This window comes from Eucyclogobius newberryi, unplaced genomic scaffold, assembly GCF_026437365.1.
Source record: "Eucyclogobius newberryi isolate DKJ021-1_F unplaced genomic scaffold, fEucNew1.0.hap1 SCAF_10, whole genome shotgun sequence".
Classification (NCBI taxonomy): domain Eukaryota; kingdom Metazoa; phylum Chordata; class Actinopteri; order Gobiiformes; family Gobiidae; genus Eucyclogobius; species Eucyclogobius newberryi.
The window spans coordinates 32,245,997-32,265,874 of NW_027315724.1; the positions used below are offsets into that span (position 1 = coordinate 32,245,997).

General features: G+C 45.7%; 1 protein-coding gene across 1 annotated transcript in view; it reads left to right on the forward strand.

The window, feature by feature from the left end:
• ankrd13b (ankyrin repeat domain 13B) overlaps positions 1–19,878 on the forward strand; it is a 79,642-nt gene that overhangs the window by 35,966 nt on the left and 23,798 nt on the right. Inside the window, exons 8-12 of the mRNA XM_072454986.1 lie at positions 8,565–8,646; positions 9,252–9,316; positions 14,888–15,018; positions 17,107–17,264; positions 19,649–19,831. Coding sequence (XP_072311087.1) covers positions 8,565–8,646; positions 9,252–9,316; positions 14,888–15,018; positions 17,107–17,264; positions 19,649–19,831 — 619 coding nt within the window. The remainder of the gene's footprint in view (positions 1–8,564; positions 8,647–9,251; positions 9,317–14,887; positions 15,019–17,106; positions 17,265–19,648; positions 19,832–19,878) is intronic.

Consider the following 19,878-nt stretch of genomic DNA (forward strand, 5'->3'; position numbering starts at 1 on the left):
ACAGAAACGCTCCAAACACACCTCAGAAACGCTCCAAACACACCGCAGAAACGCTCAAAACACACCACAGAAACGCTCCAAACACACCACAGAAACGCTCCAAACACACCGCAGAAACGCTCCAAACGCACCACAGAAATGCTACAAACGCACCGCAGACAGAAACGCTCCAAACACACCAGAGAAACGCTCCAAACAAACCACAGAAACGCTCCAAACGCACCAGAGAAACGCTCCAAACGCACCACAGAAACGCTCCAAACACACCACAGAAACGCTCCAAACGCACCAAAGAAACGCTCCAAACACACCACAGAAACGCTACAAACGCACCACAGAAACGCTCCAAACACACCACAGAAACGCTCCAAACGCACCAAAGAAACGCTCCAAACACACCACAGAAACGCTACAAACGCACCGCAGTCACGCTCCAAACACACCGCAGAAACGCTACAAACACACCGCAGAAACGCTACAAACACACCGCAGAAACGCTCCAAACGCACCGCAGAAACGCTCCAAACGCACCGCAGAAACGCTCCAAATGCACCGCAGCAACGCTCCAAACACACCACAGAAACGCTCCAAACACACCGCAGAAACGCTCCAAACACACCGCAGAAACGCTCCAAACACACCACAGAAACGCTCCAAACACAGCGCAGAAATGCTACAAACGCACCGCAGACAGAAACGCTCCAAACACACCACAGAAACGCTCCAAACACACCGCAGAAACGCTACAAACGCACCGCAGAAACGCTACAAACGCACCGCAGAAACGCTCCGCAGAAACACTCCAAACACACCACAGAAACGCTACAAACGCACCGCAGAAACGCTACAAACGCACCGCAGAAACGCTCCGCAGAAACGCTCCAAACACACCGCAGAAACGCTACAAACGCACCCCAGAAACGCTCCAAACACACCACAGAAACGCTCCAAACACACCACAGAAACGCTCCAAACATACCGCAGAAACGCTACAAACGCACCGCAGAAACGCTACAAACGCACCGCAGAAACGCACCGCAGAAACGCACCGCAGAAACGCTCCAAACACACCACAGAAACGCTCCAAACACACCGCAGAAATGCTACAAACGCACCGCAGACAGAAACGCTCCAAACACACCACAGAAACGCTCCAAACACACCACAGAAACGCTCCAAACACACCACAGAAACGCTCCAAACGCACCAGAGAAACGCTCCAAACACACCACAGAAACGCTCCAAACGCACCACAGAAACGCTCCAAACACACCACAGAAACGCTCCAAACGCACCACAGAAACGCTCCAAACACACCACAGAAACGCTCCAAACGCACCAAAGAAACGCTCCAAACACACCACAGAAACGCTACAAACGCACCGCAGTCACGCTCCAAACGCACCGTAGAAATGCTCCAAACACACCGCAGAAACGCTCCAAATGCACCGCAGCAACGCTCCAAACACACCACAGAAACGCTCCAAACACACCTCAGAAACGCTCCAAACACACCGCAGAAACGCTCCAAACACACCACAGAAACGCTCCAAACACACAACAGAAACGCTCCAAACACACCGCAGAAACGCTCCAAACGCACCACAGAAATGCTACAAACGCACCGCAGACAGAAACGCTCCAAACACACCAGAGAAACGCTCCAAACACACCACAGAAACGCTCCAAACGCACCACAGAAACGCTCCAAACGCACCACAGAAACGCTCCAAACACACCACAGAAACGCTCCAAACGCACCAAAGAAACGCTCCAAACACACCACAGAAACGCTACAAACGCACCACAGAAACGCTCCAAACACACCACAGAAACGCTCCAAACGCACCAAAGAAACGCTCCAAACACACCACAGAAACGCTACAAACGCACCGCAGTCACGCTCCAAACGCACCGTAGAAACGCTCCAAACACACCGCAGAAACGCTCCAAACACACCACAGAAACGCTCCAAACACACCACAGAAACGCTCCAAACACACCACAGAAACGCTCCAAACACACCACAGAAACGCTACAAACGCACCGCAGTCACGCTCCAAACGCACCGTAGAAACGCTCCAAACACACCGCAGAAACGCTCCAAATGCACCGCAGCAACGCTCCAAACACACCACAGAAACGCTCCAAACACACCTCAGAAACGCTCCAAACACACCGCAGAAACGCTCCAAACACACCACAGAAACGCTCCAAACACACCACAGAAACGCTCCAAACACACCGCAGAAACGCTCCAAACGCACCACAGAAATGCTACAAACGCACCGCAGACAGAAACGCTCCAAACACACCAGAGAAACGCTCCAAACACACCACAGAAACGCTCCAAACGCACCACAGAAACGCTCCAAACGCACCACAGAAACGCTCCAAACACACCACAGAAACGCTCCAAACGCACCAAAGAAACGCTCCAAACACACCACAGAAACGCTACAAACGCACCACAGAAACGCTCCAAACACACCACAGAAACGCTCCAAACGCACCAAAGAAACGCTCCAAACACACCACAGAAACGCTACAAACGCACCGCAGTCACGCTCCAAACGCACCGTAGAAACGATCCAAACACACCGCAGAAACGCTCCAAACACACCACAGAAACGCTCCAAACACACCACAGAAACGCTCCAAACACACCACAGAAACGCTCCAAACACACCACAGAAACGCTCCAAACACACCGTAGAAACGCTCCAAACACACCACAGAAACGCTCCAAACACACCACAGAAACGCTCCAAACGCACCACAGAAACACTCCAAACACACCACAGAAACGCTCCAAACACACCACAGAAACGCTCCAAACGCACCACAGAAACGCTCCAAACACACCACAGAAACACTACAAACACACCACAGAAACTCTCCAAACACACCACAGAAACGCTCCAAACACACCACAGAAACGCTCCAAACGCACCACAGAAACGCTCCAAACACACCACAGAAACGCTCCAAACACACCACAGAAGCGCTCCAAACACACCACAGAAACGCTCCAAACACACCACAGAAACACTACAAACACACCACAGAAACACTACAAACTCACCACAGAAACTCTCCAAACACACCACAGAAACGCTCCAAACACACCACAGAAACACTACAAACTCACCACAGAAACTCTCCAAACACACCACAGAAACGCTACAAACACACCACAGAAACGCTCCAAACACATCACAGAAACGCTCCAAAAGAAACGCTCCAAACACACCACAGAAACGCTCCAAACACACCACAGAAACGCTCCAAACACACCACAGAAACGCTACAAACACACCACAGAAACGCTCCAAACACACCACAGAAACGCTCCAAACACACCACAGAAACGCTCCAAACACCACAGAAACGCTCCAAACACACCACAGAAACGCTCCAAACACACCACAGAAACGCTCCAAACACACCACAGAAACGCTCCAAACACATCACAGAAACGCTCCAAAAGAAACGCTCCAAACACACCACAGAAACGCTCCAAACACACCACAGAAACGCTCCAAACACACCGTAGAAATGCTCCAAACACACCACAGAAACTCTCCAAACACACCACAGAAACGCTCCAAACACACCACAGAAACGCTCCAAACACACCACAGAAACGCTCCAAACACACCGTAGAAATGCTCCAAACACACCACAGAAGCGCTCCAAACACACCACAGAAACGCTCCAAACACACCACAGAAACGCTCCAAACACACCACAGAAACGCTCCAAATACACCACAGAAACGCTCCAAACACACCACAGAAACGCTCCAAACACACCACAGAAACGCTCCAAACACACCACAGAAACGCTCCAAACACACCACAGAAACACTACAAACACACCACAGAAACGCTCCAAACACACCACAGAAACACTACAAACACACCACAGAAACGCTCCAAAAGAAACGCTCCAAACACACCACAGAAACGCTCCAAACACATCACAGAAACGCTCCAAAAGAAACGCTCCAAACACACCACAGAAACGCTCCAAACACACCACAGAAACGCTCCAAACACACCACAGAAACGCTCCAAACACCACAGAAACGCTCCAAACACACCACAGAAACGCTACAAACACACCACAGAAACGCTCCAAACACATCACAGAAACGCTCCAAAAGAAACGCTCCAAACACACCACAGAAACTCTCCAAACACACCACAGAAACGCTCCAAACACACCGTAGAAATGCTCCAAACACACCACAGAAACGCTCCAAACACACCACAGAAACGCTCCAAACACACCACAGAAACGCTCCAAACACACCACAGAAACGCTACAAACACACCACAGAAACGCTCCAAACACACCACAGAAACGCTCCAAACACACCACAGAAACGCTCCAAACACACCGTAGAAATGCTCCAAACACACCACAGAAACGCTCCAAACACACCACAGAAACGCTCCAAACACACCACAGAAACGCTCCAAACACACCACAGAAACGCTCCAAACACACCACAGAAACGCTACAAACACACCACAGAAACGCTCCAAACACATCACAGAAACGCTCCAAAAGAAACGCTCCAAACACACCACAGAAACGCTCCAAACACACCACAGAAACGCTCCAAACACACCGTAGAAATGCTCCAAACACACCACAGAAACGCTCCAAACACACCACAGAAACGCTCCAAACACACCACAGAAACGCTACAAACACACCACAGAAACGCTCCAAACACACCACAGAAACGCTACAAACACACCACAGAAACGCTCCAAACACACCACAGAAACGCTCCAAACACACCGTAGAAATGCTCCAAACACATCACAGAAACGCTCCAAAAGAAACGCTCCAAACACACCACAGAAACGCTCCAAACACACCACAGAAACGCTCCAAACACACCACAGAAACGCTACAAACACACCACAGAAACGCTCCAAACACATCACAGAAACGCTCCAAAAGAAACGCTCCAAACACACCACAGAAACGCTCCAAACACACCACAGAAACGCTCCAAACACACCACAGAAACGCTCCAAACACCACAGAAACGCTCCAAACACACCACAGAAACGCTCCAAACACACCACAGAAACGCTCCAAACACACCACAGAAACGCTCCAAACACATCACAGAAACGCTCCAAAAGAAACGCTCCAAACACACCACAGAAACGCTCCAAACACACCACAGAAACGCTCCAAACACACCGTAGAAATGCTCCAAACACACCACAGAAACGCTCCAAACACACCACAGAAACGCTCCAAACACACCACAGAAACGCTCCAAACACACCACAGAAACGCTCCAAACACACCACAGAAACGCGCCAAACACACCGTAGAAATGCTCCAAACACACCACAGAAACTCTCCAAACACACCACAGAAACGCTCCAAACACACCACAGAAACGCTCCAAACACACCGTAGAAATGCTCCAAACACACCACAGAAACGCTCCAAAAGAAACGCTCCAAACACACCACAGAAACGCTCCAAACACACCACAGAAACGCTCCAAACGCACCACAGAAACGCTCCAAACACACCACAGAAACGCTCCAAATACACCACAGAAACGCTCCAAACACACCACAGAAACGCTCCAAACACACCACAGAAACGCTCCAAACACACCACAGAAACGCTCCAAACACACCACAGAAACGCTCCAAACACACCACAGAAACGCTCCAAACACACCACAGAAACGCTACAAACACACCACAGAAACGCTCCAAACACACCACAGAAACACTACAAACACACCACAGAAACGCTCCAAAAGAAACGCTCCAAACACACCACAGAAACGCTCCAAACACATCACAGAAACGCTCCAAAAGAAACGCTCCAAACACACCACAGAAACGCTCCAAACACACCACAGAAACGCTCCAAACACACCACAGAAACGCCACAAACACACCACAGAAACGCTCCAAACACATCACAGAAACGCTCCAAAAGAAACGCTCCAAACACACCACAGAAACGCTCCAAACACACCACAGAAACGCTCCAAACACACCGTAGAAATGCTCCAAACACACCACAGAAACGCTCCAAACACACCACAGAAACGCTCCAAACACACCACAGAAACGCTACAAACACACCACAGAAACGCTCCAAACACACCACAGAAACGCTACAAACACACCACAGAAACGCTCCAAACACACCACAGAAACGCTCCAAACACACCACAGAAACGCTCCAAACACACCGTAGAAATGCTCCAAACACATCACAGAAACGCTCCAAACACACCACAGAAACGCTCCAAACACACCACAGAAACGCTCCAAACACACCACAGAAACGCTCCAAACACACCACAGAAACGCTCCAAACACACCACAGAAACGCTCCAAACACACCACAGAAACGCTCCAAACACACCACAGAAACGCTACAAACACACCACAGAAACGCTCCAAACACATCACAGAAACGCTCCAAAAGAAACGCTCCAAACACACCACAGAAACGCTCCAAACACACCACAGAAACGCTCCAAACACACCGTAGAAATGCTCCAAACACACCACAGAAACGCTCCAAACACACCACAGAAACGCTCCAAACACACCACAGAAACGCTCCAAACACACCGTAGAAATGCTCCAAACACACCACAGAAACGCTCCAAACACACCACAGAAACGCTCCAAACACACCGTAGAAATGCTCCAAACACACCACAGAAACGCTCCAAACACACCACAGAAACGCTCCAAACACACCACAGAAACGCTCCAAACACACCACAGAAACGCTCCAAACACACCACAGAAACACTACAAACACACCACAGAAACGCTCCAAACACACCACAGAAACACTACAAACACACCACAGAAACGCTCCAAAAGAAACGCTCCAAACACACCACAGAAACGCTCCAAACACACCACAGAAATGCTCCAAACACACCACAGAAATGCTCCAAACACACCGTAGAAATGCTCCAAACACACCACAGAAATGCTCCAAACACACCGTAGAAACGCTCCAAACACACCACAGAAACGCTCCAAACACACCACAGAAATGCTCCAAACACACCGTAGAAACGCTCCAAACACACCACAGAAACGCTCCAAACACACCACAGAAACGCTCCAAACACACCACAGAAACGCTCCAAACACACCACAGAAACGCTCCAAACACACCACAGAAATGCTCCAAACACACCATAGAAACGCTCCAAACACACCACAGAAACGCTCCAAACACACCACAGAAACGCTCCAAAAGAAACGCTCCAAACACACCACAGAAACTCTCAAAAAGCACCACAGAGACAGTTTGACGCTGCAGTGTGAGCGCTCCTTTAGCTGTCGTAGGGTGATAATAGCAGCCAATACTTTTTTTGTACATTAAATCAAGAGGTAATTTATTCAGTGCTAACAGTGTCATGAGTTATTCCATGTATCCGTACTCTGCTGCAGTATCTCTTTTGCCTCAGGCTTTTATCTTCGAGCCCATTCGTTTTTTCTGACCTCCTGAAGGCATCAAAGTGACATGTCGGCTCCATCCGTCAACGCTGTTTAAAACGACTCCTTTTGTAAAATAACACCGACCGAAACGCCGCTATTTTCTACTCCGCGGATCGAGAGTGACGAATACAAAGCTCCCTTTTTTGGACCCTCGCTGTGGAGCTCGTCCGTTCTATTACGGGACGCCACTGAATGTTTGATGAGAGTTTCCCCGTCAATTACCGCAGCTCGAGTCAGGATCGCCCAAAGTCTGTGCTGTAGAAGACATTGTGAGGAATTTAGATGAATAATTATTTCAAATTATGTACATTTTCTGTTTCTTCACCTTGTATATGACCTAGAAATACTTTATATTTATAATACATTGTTTTGTTTTTGCTAAATGCACATATATAAATCTGTATGTTTTGACTTATTTTGTAGTAATTTGCTGTTTGCTGCTTTAATTACATTTAATTTATTTTATATTTATTTATAAATATTCACACACTTTTTCTCCCTTTTTTTGTCTATATTTCTATTATATTGTTATTTTGTTGTATTGTAATAATAATGGGTGCTTGTGGATCAGTAAAGTTAGTTTTCCCGACAGAAAAATATGAATATTAAGAATTAAAAGGCATGTTGGAGGCTAACCCGCTACATATAATAACTAATGTCCATAATATGGTTATTGTCAATCCCAAAAACTTAAAAATTTGTACATTTTTTAACCAGAATTTAAATAAAAGGGTTAGGGTTAGATACGTCTTGGTGGTCATTAGTTACGTAGCTGAGTAGCAATCATGAAGGTTCCAAACATATAGGATGCACTCACACTTGTTATTCTGTCCTAAATTGAGTTTATGTTCTTGTCTCATTTTGTCTCTGTAAAAAACATGTGTGAAATGTACTTCCAGAACCTCGAAATCGGCCGTTTCTGTGGCTCCGCTCCAGAACCAGAACTGCCCGCTGAAGACATTCGGAATGAATAAAGTGTTTGGTTTGAATTTATATTTAAAGTACGTCTCCTCTTTTCTTCTCGTGCTGAAGGTTTACGCAGCGTCCAACGTGGAGCTGATCACCAGAACCAGGACGGACCATCTGTCGGACCAAAACAAGAACAAAACCAAAGGTAAATGCACTCTTTTAAAGGTGCACTATGTAACTTTCCCGCAGGAGGGTACGCCACATGCTAGAATATTACGCAGTATGGCATTAAACTGAGCAGGTATTCGATTGCAGGTATTTTTACGGCTCAAAAATATCTAGAAAAAAAGGGTACTTACTGTGAGCAGGTTCGCCTCTCCACAGATCTGACCCGTACCTTGGCCTAGTGGCTTCACCTGCTTGTCTCCATTGAGTTTAATGCCGTACTGTGGATCATTCCAGGCAGAGCAGTACCGCGATGGACCCATAGGCGGCGTAACCTCTATGCAGCACTTATCTGTCAGTTTAGAGGTGACGGCGAGTTCGCACTGATGAAATAAACACACTCGTCGCTTTTTATTGTGTTTTACGAAGTGAATAAACGATTCTGGTTAAATTTACCTGAACAAACATGGAACGTAATTCATAAATCCTGAATTAAACTGGGATGAGGTCGGACGCTGTGACTGAATGTTGTCAAGATCCAGCAAAGAATGATTCGGTGATAATTTACAGTAAATGACGGCAACGGTTAAATGCTTTTAAAAGTTTAAAGGTATCTACGTTTGATTTGTTTGTGTTTTGTTACAGGTGGAAGGACTCCACTGCAGAACTTCCTGGGCATCGCTGAGCAACACATGGGCCCCAACAATGGAGTGAGCGCACAATTTTTTGAAAGAATAGTTAATTTTAACAGAATTTTAACAAATAATAAGGTAGTTTTATGTAACTTTTGAAGATGTAGATAGCTTTGCCTCTAATGTTTGTTGTCATATTAACATATTCATTGCATGATTTATTATTATTGTCATCATCATCATTATTATTATGATCATTATTATTATTATGTTATTGATCTTGAGTTTTTGTGTTTGCTTTACAGTGAAATAATATCTTACCTTCTCAGTGTTTTTTAAATATTACTATTTTTCTGTTAAATTTTTTATTTCATTTTTTTATTGATTGCATTTGTACATTTTTGTCTCGTACTCTACTCACTCTTAAAGAGAGGGTGAGTAAAGTATTAATTTCAAATTCCATAAACATGATTTACCTGCGTCTCCAGATACGTGGCAAACGAGTTCAAATAATTATTGCTCATGATAATAATTGTAATGCGGATTTCATCTTAGTTACAAAAACATTGGGCATGATAACCAGGTTTTTTATGTTTTCACATTTCGACCCTGCACCGATCATGAGTCAGCGCAGAACACGAGGCCCGTCCATAAACTGAGAAGGAGAAACGATTTTACGTGTCCTCAGTTATGATTCCATACGGTTTCTCTTAGCGTCTGATTCTGTTCCTTGTACTACACCTGGTTTTACATCTGCAGCTCTGTACTACACCTGGTTTTGACATCTGCAGCTCTGTACTACACCTGGTTTTACATCTGCAGCTCTGTACTACACCTGGTTTTGACATCTGCAGCTCTGTACTACACCTGGTTTTACATCTGCAGCTCTGTACTACACCTGGTTTTACATCTGCAGCTCTTTACTACACCTGGTTTTGACATCTGCAGCTCTGTACTACACCTGGTTTTACATCTGCAGCTCTGTACTACACCTGGTTTTACATCTGCAGCTCTGTACTACACCTGGTTTTACATCTGCAGCTCTGTATTACACCTGGTTTTACATCTGCAGCTCTGTACTACACCTGGTTTTACATCTGCAGCTCTGTACTACACCTGGTTTTACATCTGCAGCTCTGTACTACACCTGGTTTTACATCTGCAGCTCTGTATTACACCTGGTTTTACATCTGCAGCTCTGTACTACACCTGGTTTTACATCTGCAGCTCTGTACTACACCTGGTTTTACATCTGCAGCTCTGTACTACACCTGGTTTTACATCTGCAGCTCTGTACTACACCTGGTTTTGACATCTGCAGCTCTGTACTACACCTGGTTTTACATCTGCAGCTCTTTACTACACCTGGTTTTGACATCTGCAGCTCTGTACTACACCTGGTTTTACATCTGCAGCTCTGTATTACACCTGGTTTTACATCTGCAGCTCTGTACTACACCTGGTTTTACATCTGCAGCTCTGTACTACACCTGGTTTTACATCTGCAGCTCTGTACTACACCTGGTTTTACATCTGCAGCTCTGTACTACACCTGGTTTTACATCTGCAGCTCTGTATTACACCTGGTTTTACATCTGCAGCTCTGTACTGCACCTGGTTTTACATCTGCAGCTCTGTACTACACCTGGTTTTGACATCTGCAGCTCTGTACTACACCTGGTTTTGACATCTGCAGCTCTGTACTACACCTGGTTTTACATCTGCAGCTATTTACTACACCTGGTTTTGACATCTGCAGCTCTGTACTACACCTGGTTTTACATCTGCAGCTCTGTACTACACCTGGTTTTGACATCTGCAGCTCTGTACTACACCTGGTTTTACATCTGCAGCTCTGTACTACACCTGGTTTTGACATCTGCAGCTCTGTACTACACCTGGTTTTGACATCTGCAGCTCTGTACTACACCTGGTTTTACATCTGCAGCTCTGTACTACACCTGGTTTTACATCTGCAGCTCTTTACTACACCTGGTTTTGACATCTGCAGCTCTGTACTACACCTGGTTTTACATCTGCAGCTCTGTACTACACCTGGTTTTACATCTGCAGCTCTGTACTACACCTGGTTTTACATCTGCAGCTCTGTATTACACCTGGTTTTACATCTGCAGCTCTGTACTACACCTGGTTTTACATCTGCAGCTCTGTACTACACCTGGTTTTACATCTGCAGCTCTGTACTACACCTGGTTTTACATCTGCAGCTCTGTATTACACCTGGTTTTACATCTGCAGCTCTGTACTACACCTGGTTTTACATCTGCAGCTCTGTACTACACCTGGTTTTACATCTGCAGCTCTGTACTACACCTGGTTTTACATCTGCAGCTCTGTACTACACCTGGTTTTGACATCTGCAGCTCTGTACTACACCTGGTTTTACATCTGCAGCTCTTTACTACACCTGGTTTTGACATCTGCAGCTCTGTACTACACCTGGTTTTACATCTGCAGCTCTGTATTACACCTGGTTTTACATCTGCAGCTCTGTACTACACCTGGTTTTACATCTGCAGCTCTGTACTACACCTGGTTTTACATCTGCAGCTCTGTACTACACCTGGTTTTACATCTGCAGCTCTGTACTACACCTGGTTTTACATCTGCAGCTCTGTATTACACCTGGTTTTACATCTGCAGCTCTGTACTGCACCTGGTTTTACATCTGCAGCTCTGTACTACACCTGGTTTTACATCTGCAGCTCTGTACTACACCTGGTTTTGACATCTGCAGCTCTGTACTACACCTGGTTTTGACATCTGCAGCTCTGTACTACACCTGGTTTTACATCTGCAGCTATTTACTACACCTGGTTTTGACATCTGCAGCTCTGTACTACACCTGGTTTTGACATCTGCAGCTCTGTACTACACCTGGTTTTGACATCTGCAGCTCTGTACTACACCTGGTTTTACATCTGCAGCTCTGTACTACACCTGGTTTTACATCTGCAGCTCTGTACTACACCTGGTTTTACATCTGCAGCTCTGTACAACACCTGGTTTTACATCTGCAGCTCTGTACTACACCTGGTTTTACATCTGCAGCTCTGTACTACACCTGGTTTTACATCTGCAGCTCTGTACTACACCTGGTTTTGACATCTGCAGCTCTGTACTACACCTGGTTTTACATCTGCAGCTCTGTACTACACCTGGTTTTGACATCTGCAGCTCTGTACTACACCTGGTTTTGACATCTGCAGCTCTGTACTACACCTGGTTTTGACATCTGCAGCTCTGTACTACACCTGGTTTTGACATCTGCAGCTCTGTACTACACCTGGTTTTACATCTGCAGCTCTGTATTACACCTGGTTTTACATCTGCAGCTCTGTACTACACCTGGTTTTACATCTGCAGCTCTGTACTACACCTGGTTTTGACATCTGCAGCTCTGTACTACACCTGGTTTTGACATCTGCAGCTCTGTACTACACCTGGTTTTACATCTGCAGCTCTTTACTACACCTGGTTTTGACATCTGCAGCTCTGTACTACACCTGGTTTTGACATCTGCAGCTCTGTACTACACCTGGTTTTACATCTGCAGCTCTGTACTACACCTGGTTTTACATCTGCAGCTCTGTACTACACCTGGTTTTACATCTGCAGCTCTGTACTACACCTGGTTTTACATCTGCAGCTCTGTACTACACCTGGTTTTACATCTGCAGCTCTGTACTACACCTGGTTTTGACATCTGCAGCTCTGTACTACACCTGGTTTTACATCTGCAGCTCTGTACTACACCTGGTTTTGACATCTGCAGCTCTGTACTACACCTGGTTTTGACATCTGCAGCTCTGTACTACACCTGGTTTTGACATCTGCAGCTCTGTACTACACCTGGTTTTGACATCTGCAGCTCTGTACTACACCTGGTTTTACATCTGCAGCTCTGTATTACACCTGGTTTTACATCTGCAGCTCTGTACTACACCTGGTTTTACATCTGCAGCTCTGTACTACACCTGGTTTTGACATCTGCAGCTCTGTACTACACCTGGTTTTGACATCTGCAGCTCTGTACTACACCTGGTTTTACATCTGCAGCTCTTTACTACACCTGGTTTTGACATCTGCAGCTCTGTACTACACCTGGTTTTGACATCTGCAGCTCTGTACTACACCTGGTTTTACATCTGCAGCTCTGTACTACACCTGGTTTTACATCTGCAGCTCTGTACTACACCTGGTTTTACATCTGCAGCTCTGTACAACACCTGGTTTTACATCTGCAGCTCTGTACTACACCTGGTTTTACATCTGCAGCTCTGTACTACACCTGGTTTTACATCTGCAGCTCTGTACTACACCTGGTTTTGACATCTGCAGCTCTGTACTACACCTGGTTTTGACATCTGCAGCTCTGTACTACACCTGGTTTTACATCTGCAGCTCTGTACTACACCTGGTTTTACATCTGCAGCTCTGTACTACACCTGGTTTTACATCTGCAGCTCTGTACTACACCTGGTTTTACATCTGCAGCTCTGTACTACACCTGGTTTTACATCTGCAGCTCTGTACTACACCTGGTTTTACATCTGCAGCTCTGTATTACACCTGGTTTTACATCTGCAGCTCTGTACTACACCTGGTTTTACATCTGCAGCTCTGTACTACACCTGGTTTTACATCTGCAGCTCTGTACTACACCTGGTTTTACATCTGCAGCTCTGTACTACACCTGGTTTTACATCTGCAGCTCTGTACTACACCTGGTTTTGACATCTGCAGCTCTGTACTACACCTGGTTTTGACATCTGCAGCTCTGTACTACACCTGGTTTTGACATCTGCAGCTCTGTACTACACCTGGTTTTGACATCTGCAGCTCTGTACTACACCTGGTTTTACATCTGCAGCTCTGTATTACACCTGGTTTTACATCTGCAGCTCTGTACTACACCTGGTTTTGACATCTGCAGCTCTGTACTACACCTCTGCAGTGCTGCTGACTAAAGGAAAAGCCTCGTGGCATTTTGCAGATATTTGAAGCAGCTGCAAAGGTCAGAGCCGGAGCTGTCTAGACCTTAACATTTGAGTCCAAAATAAGAAATGAAACACTCCGCAGTCCGTGCAGTCCGAGAACAAGCTACTATAGATTTTAAACTACTTACACTATCACATTGATGGGTATTAATAGCTTGATAACAAAGGATAAAGTGCAAAATTGAATAGATATGGGTGTAAAGCTCGTGTATACGTGCATTAGCTGAATTATTGATGGATCGTTAAAAAAACTCTAATGTGAATAGCACAATAAAAATAATCACTATGTTATCAAAGCATGTACTTAATAGAAGAGAAAGTAGAATCTAAATGAAATATTATCTCAAAAAAGTGTTCTTAATGCTTTTCTTGTCTCATATTGATCTGTTTGAGATTTGTTTATTTTATTTTGTTGTTTTTGATACTGTAAATATTGCGAATATGTTTCCAAAATGTCAAATATGTAAAAATAATGAGGCCAAAATATGAAATAATAAGGTTGATTATAATTAAATAGCGTGACAAGACAATTGTGCAGCGCCTTGAACAGCCACACCACCGGCGAACTCCAGATGACGACCTTCTCCGTCCACGCAACGCTAATTTACCAACTTATACGTTTGCGCAGGCCTTGATGACCCAAATGTCGTCCCCCGCAGTCACAAACCCTGCAGCACTGACCGCGGAGGAGTACTTCAACCCGTCCCAAACGCAGAAGGACATCGGACAGCCGTGCCAACTGACCACCAAGACCCAAAGGTGAGCGAACACGCACAGACACGCAAACACGCGAGACGATCGGCCCAACAAGGTAAACACAAGTAAACTGCTATGTACGTGTCAAGCATTAAAAAGGATAATTAATTCATTAAAATACACGTACTATGAAATTGAAGTATTATATTGTACTGTAGCTCCGGTGTATACATAATAACTGTCCTACCATTGCATTTGAGTTTATAGTTCTTATGTATCTGTCTGTTTAGCCCCAAAACATTGATCCAAACACTAAATTGTTCCTTTACTGACCCCTTGTGTTTGTAATCGGTATCACGAGTGATTCATGTCCACTTCAGAGAATTAAAAAAAAAAAGTATTCCAATTACAAAAAAAAAGTATAAGCCCACTCCACGCTGTCCTCTAAAACATAAAAAAAAAAATATGTAGCAAAGATGATGGAAGGAAGGATGGAAAGTGGGAAAGAAGGAAAGAACAAACATCTTTATTAAATCACTAAAACGCTTAAACTCGCCATAACCTCTAACAATGTAAAATGTAGTGGTTCAGTTTGGTTGAATATAACGACTTTACACTCGATAATAAATCTAATTACATCCATATTTTATCCAGCGACTAGGTTTAAACAGTTGAATGTATATGTTCTTCTTACTCTGTATCACCTCCATTAAAGTCCTCTGTTAGTCACTGCAACGACTCGTAATGCACTACATGACTGCGGGAAACCATATTCATTTCGCCCGTCAGTCTTTCTCAGCGTGCGGCTCCGGCCTAACTCGAACCGACAGCGTGCGGCTCCGAGTCGGCTGTTCATTAGGAGGGAAATTGTGGCATCGATCGGTCTCGACGTGGACGCGACTTTAGCGGATTTGTGGACAATCGTTGTTTACTGACTGAAATCGATGTTTGCTTTCGCCTATGACCAAAGAAAATAACTTCTTGCAGGTATTTCCCAAGCAGTAGTCAATTACTGTAAAACACCTACATGAGTAAAAGGTGTACTGAGTGTAACGTTTTGAAATAATCTTTTAAAATGATAACAATGTTTTGACTAAGGCTGGTCCTGGTTTGAGCCGAGTTCAGCCCTGGTTTGGTCTGGTTCTAGTCCAGGTTTAGTCTGGTTCTAGTCCTGGTTTGGTCCGGTTCTAGTCCTGTTTTGGTCCAGTTCTAGTCCAGGTTTGGTCCGGTTCTAGTCCAGGTTTGGTCCGGTTCTAGTCCTGGTTTGGTCCGGTTCTAGTCCTGTTTTGTTTCGGTTCTAGTCCAGGTTTGGTCTGGTTCTAGTCCAGGTTTGGTCAGGTTTTAGTCCAGGTTTGGTCCGGTTCTAGTCCTGGTTTGGTCAGGTTCTAGTCCAGGTTTGGTCCGGTTCTAGTCCAGGTTTGGTCTGGTTCTAGTCCAGGTTTGGTCCGGTTCTAGTCCTGGTTTGGTCGAGTTCTAGTCCAGGTTTGGTTCGGTTCTAGTCCAGGTTTGGTCCGGTTCTAGTCCTGGTTTGATCCGGTTCTAGTCCAGGTTTGGTCTGGTTCTAGTCCAGGTTTGGTCCGGTTCAAGTCCTGGTTTGTTCCGGTTGTAGTCCTGTTTTGGTCCGGTTCTAGTCCTGGTTTGGTCCGGTTCTAGTCCTGGTTTGGTCCGGTTCTAGTCCTGTTTTGGTCCGGTACTAGTCCTGGTTTGATCTGGTTCTAGTTCAGGTTTGGTTCGGTGCTAGTCCTGGTTTAGTTCGAGGTTTGGTTCTAGTTTTGTCCCAAATTTGTTGTGGTGTTTGTGCAAATGGAAAAGCAACAAAGATACATTTGTATTTCATTTAGAATTTATAATGTAATTGTTGTTTGTTTTTCTCATCCATTTTCAAGCAATATTCTAGATTTATTGAGAACAATTATAGCAAATCACAACAATCTTTTTTGGCTGTACAAATCTAAAAAACGCCAAATTGTTGGTCTTCTTCTTCTTCTTCTGTGAAAAAGTGAAAAGGTGCATTTACAGCCACCTACTGTATGTGTTTTACGATATACTGAGAAAAGAAAGGAGAGAAAGAGAGAGAGGGATAAATTAAGAGCATGTTGTTTTATTGTTTTCAGACATCATTATCAGTGCCTGTGTTGTGTTTGTTTGCAGGTTTAAAGCAAAGATGTGGCTGTGCGAGTCCCACCCTCTGTCTCTGACTGAGCAGGTGGTGCCCATTATCGACCTCATGGCCATTTCCAACGCTCTGTTTGCCAAACTACGCGACTTCATCACACTGCGCCTGCCGCCCGGATTCCCCGTCAAGATCGGTGAGTTGTGCAAGGCATCATGGGAAAACGGGAGAAGGGAATAGTCGGACGGGTGATGGCGGATGGGTTGAACTCGGATGATATGTGAAGACTATAACATGATTTCTCATATTGATATTCTTATTAAAAGACTTTATCGCACTGGGAAAATGTGTTGTGTTGGTAATAAACGTGGAGCCAAGTCTCAAATTATTAAAGTCCTAAAGTCATAGATCGACTTGAAAGTACTTGAAACTCAATGAATAAAACTCTTTTACAGATTGAGTATAATTTTTTTCCACAAATTATAAAATAAACAATATTTTTTTTGTAATTTCCATTATTTCATTGGTCCTGGTCACTAATGGGGAGGGTCCTGTTCCCTTTTTTTTCTGAAGAATTAAGTATTAAGTATATCAACTGTGAAGAGAAGAGTATTTTCCAAACTTTTTTCTGTTTGTTTTTTGTACCTCTGACACCTCTGACGACTCACTGAACCAATATGAAGATGAAAATATAAAAAAATGTTGCTAAAAAATATACAAATTGCATCCCAGAATAGCAATTTTTTTAGGTTTATAATTCTACTTCCTGTTTTTAGTCGTTGACATCACACTAGGACATTACCCAGCAACCATTGGGCCAAAACATCTCATCTAATGTAACAATTCCTTTTTAATTTGACAAATAAAAACATACAAGCACACCTTTATTTTGTTGAAATGTTTACTTTAGAGGGTCAAAAATGTTGTTTATTTTGTGTAAATCGTGCATACATTTAGGATGGAATGACCCTGGTGTGATGTCACTTCCTGTAATTTTCTACAGGCTTTTTCTTCCACAAATTGCTACTCGATTGGTGTAAAACTTGCTTTATAGTTGCAGTTATAAATACACTAAACTAAAGTCAAAATGAGAAAATCATAAAAAGTTGAGATGTAGTTGTTTTTGTATTGCTATAAATTGTATATAGTGATAAACGTAGTATCAGTAGTAATAGTAGCATGGTAAAGTAGGCTTGGACCTGATCTTCTCATATTGGAAAACTGTCTAACGAATTGAATATGAAACTGTGGCGTGGACTAGAGTTGACATTTGTACTTCAGAGCTCCAGAGAGAGTGTGTAATTTGCACCGATGGGGAAACAAAGCAGTGAAATGTCATATATAATCAAACGTGTGTGTGTGTGTGCCCCCCCTGCTGGTGTGTGTGTGTGTGTGTGTGTGTGTGCCCCCCCTGCTGGTGTGTCTGTGTGTGTGTGTGTGTGTGTGTGCCCCCCCTGCTGGTGTGTCTGTGTGTGTGTGTGTGTGTGTGTGTGCCCCCCCTGCTGGTGTGTCTGTGTGTGTGTGTGTGTGTGTGTGTGTGTGCCCCCCCTGCTGGTGTGTCTGTGTGTGTGTGTGTGTGTGTGTGCCCCCCCTGCTGGTGTGTCTGTGTGTGTGTGTGTGTGTGTGTGTGCCCCCCCTGCTGGTGTGTCTGTGTGTGTGTGTGTGTGTGTGTGTGTGCCCCCCCTGCTGGTGTGTCTGTGTGTGTGTGTGCCCCCCCTGCTGGTGTGTCTGTGTGTGTGTGTGTGTGTGTGTGTGCCCCCCCTGCTGGTGTGTCTGTGTGTGTGTGCCCCCTGCTCGTGTGTGTGTGTGTGTGTGTGCGTGTGTGTGCCCCCTGCTCGTGTGTGTGTGTGTGTGTGTGTGTGAGTGTGTGTGCCCCCTGCTCGTGTGTGTGTGTGTGTGTGTGTGCGTGTGTATGCCCCCTGCTCGTGTGTGTGTGTGTGTGTGTGTGTGCGTGTGTATGCCCCCTGCTCGTGTGTGTGTGTGTGCCCCCTGCTCGTGTGTGTGTGTGCCCCCTGCTCGTGTGTGTGTGTGTGTGTGTGCGTGTGTATGCCCCCTGCTCGTGTGTGTGTGTGTGTGTGTGTGCCCCCTGCTGGTGTGTCTGTGTGTGTGTGTGTGTGCCCCCTGCTGGTGTGTCTGTGTGTGTGTGTGTGTGTGTGCCCCCCCTGCTGGTGTGTGTGTGTGTGTGGCCCCTGCTTGTGTGTGTGTGTGTGTGTGCCCCCCCTGCTCGTGTGTGTGTGTGTGTGTGTGTGCGTGTGTGTGTGTGTGTGTGTGTGCGTGTGTGTGCCCCCTGCTCGTGTGTGTGTGTGTGTGTGTGTGCGTGTGTGTGCCCCCTGCTCGTGTGTGTGTGTGTGTGTGTGTGAGTGTGTGTGCCCCCTGCTCGTGTGTGTGTGTGTGTGCGTGTGTATGCCCCCTGCTCGTGTGTGTGTGTGTGTGTGCCCCCTGCTCGTGTGTGTGTGTGTGTGTGTGTGTGTGCGTGTGTATGCCCCCTGCTCGTGTGTGTGTGTGTGTGCCCCCTGCTCGTGTGTGTGTGTGTGTGCCCCCTGCTCGTTTGTGTGTGTGTGTGTGTGTGTGCGTGCGCAGAGATCCCGCTGTACCACATCCTGAACGCTCGCATCACCTTCAGTAACTTGAACGGCTGGGCGGAGGGCGTGAGAGGCGACCCGGAGGAGAGGCCCGTGAATGAAGGGCTGCAGAGAGACCCCAGCTCCGAAACGCCTTCCCCGGGCAGCGACTCGTCCAGCGTGTCCAGCTCCAGCTCCACAAGTCAGCGCAAAACATCCGTCTCCCGTTGAATAGTCGTGACAGTTATC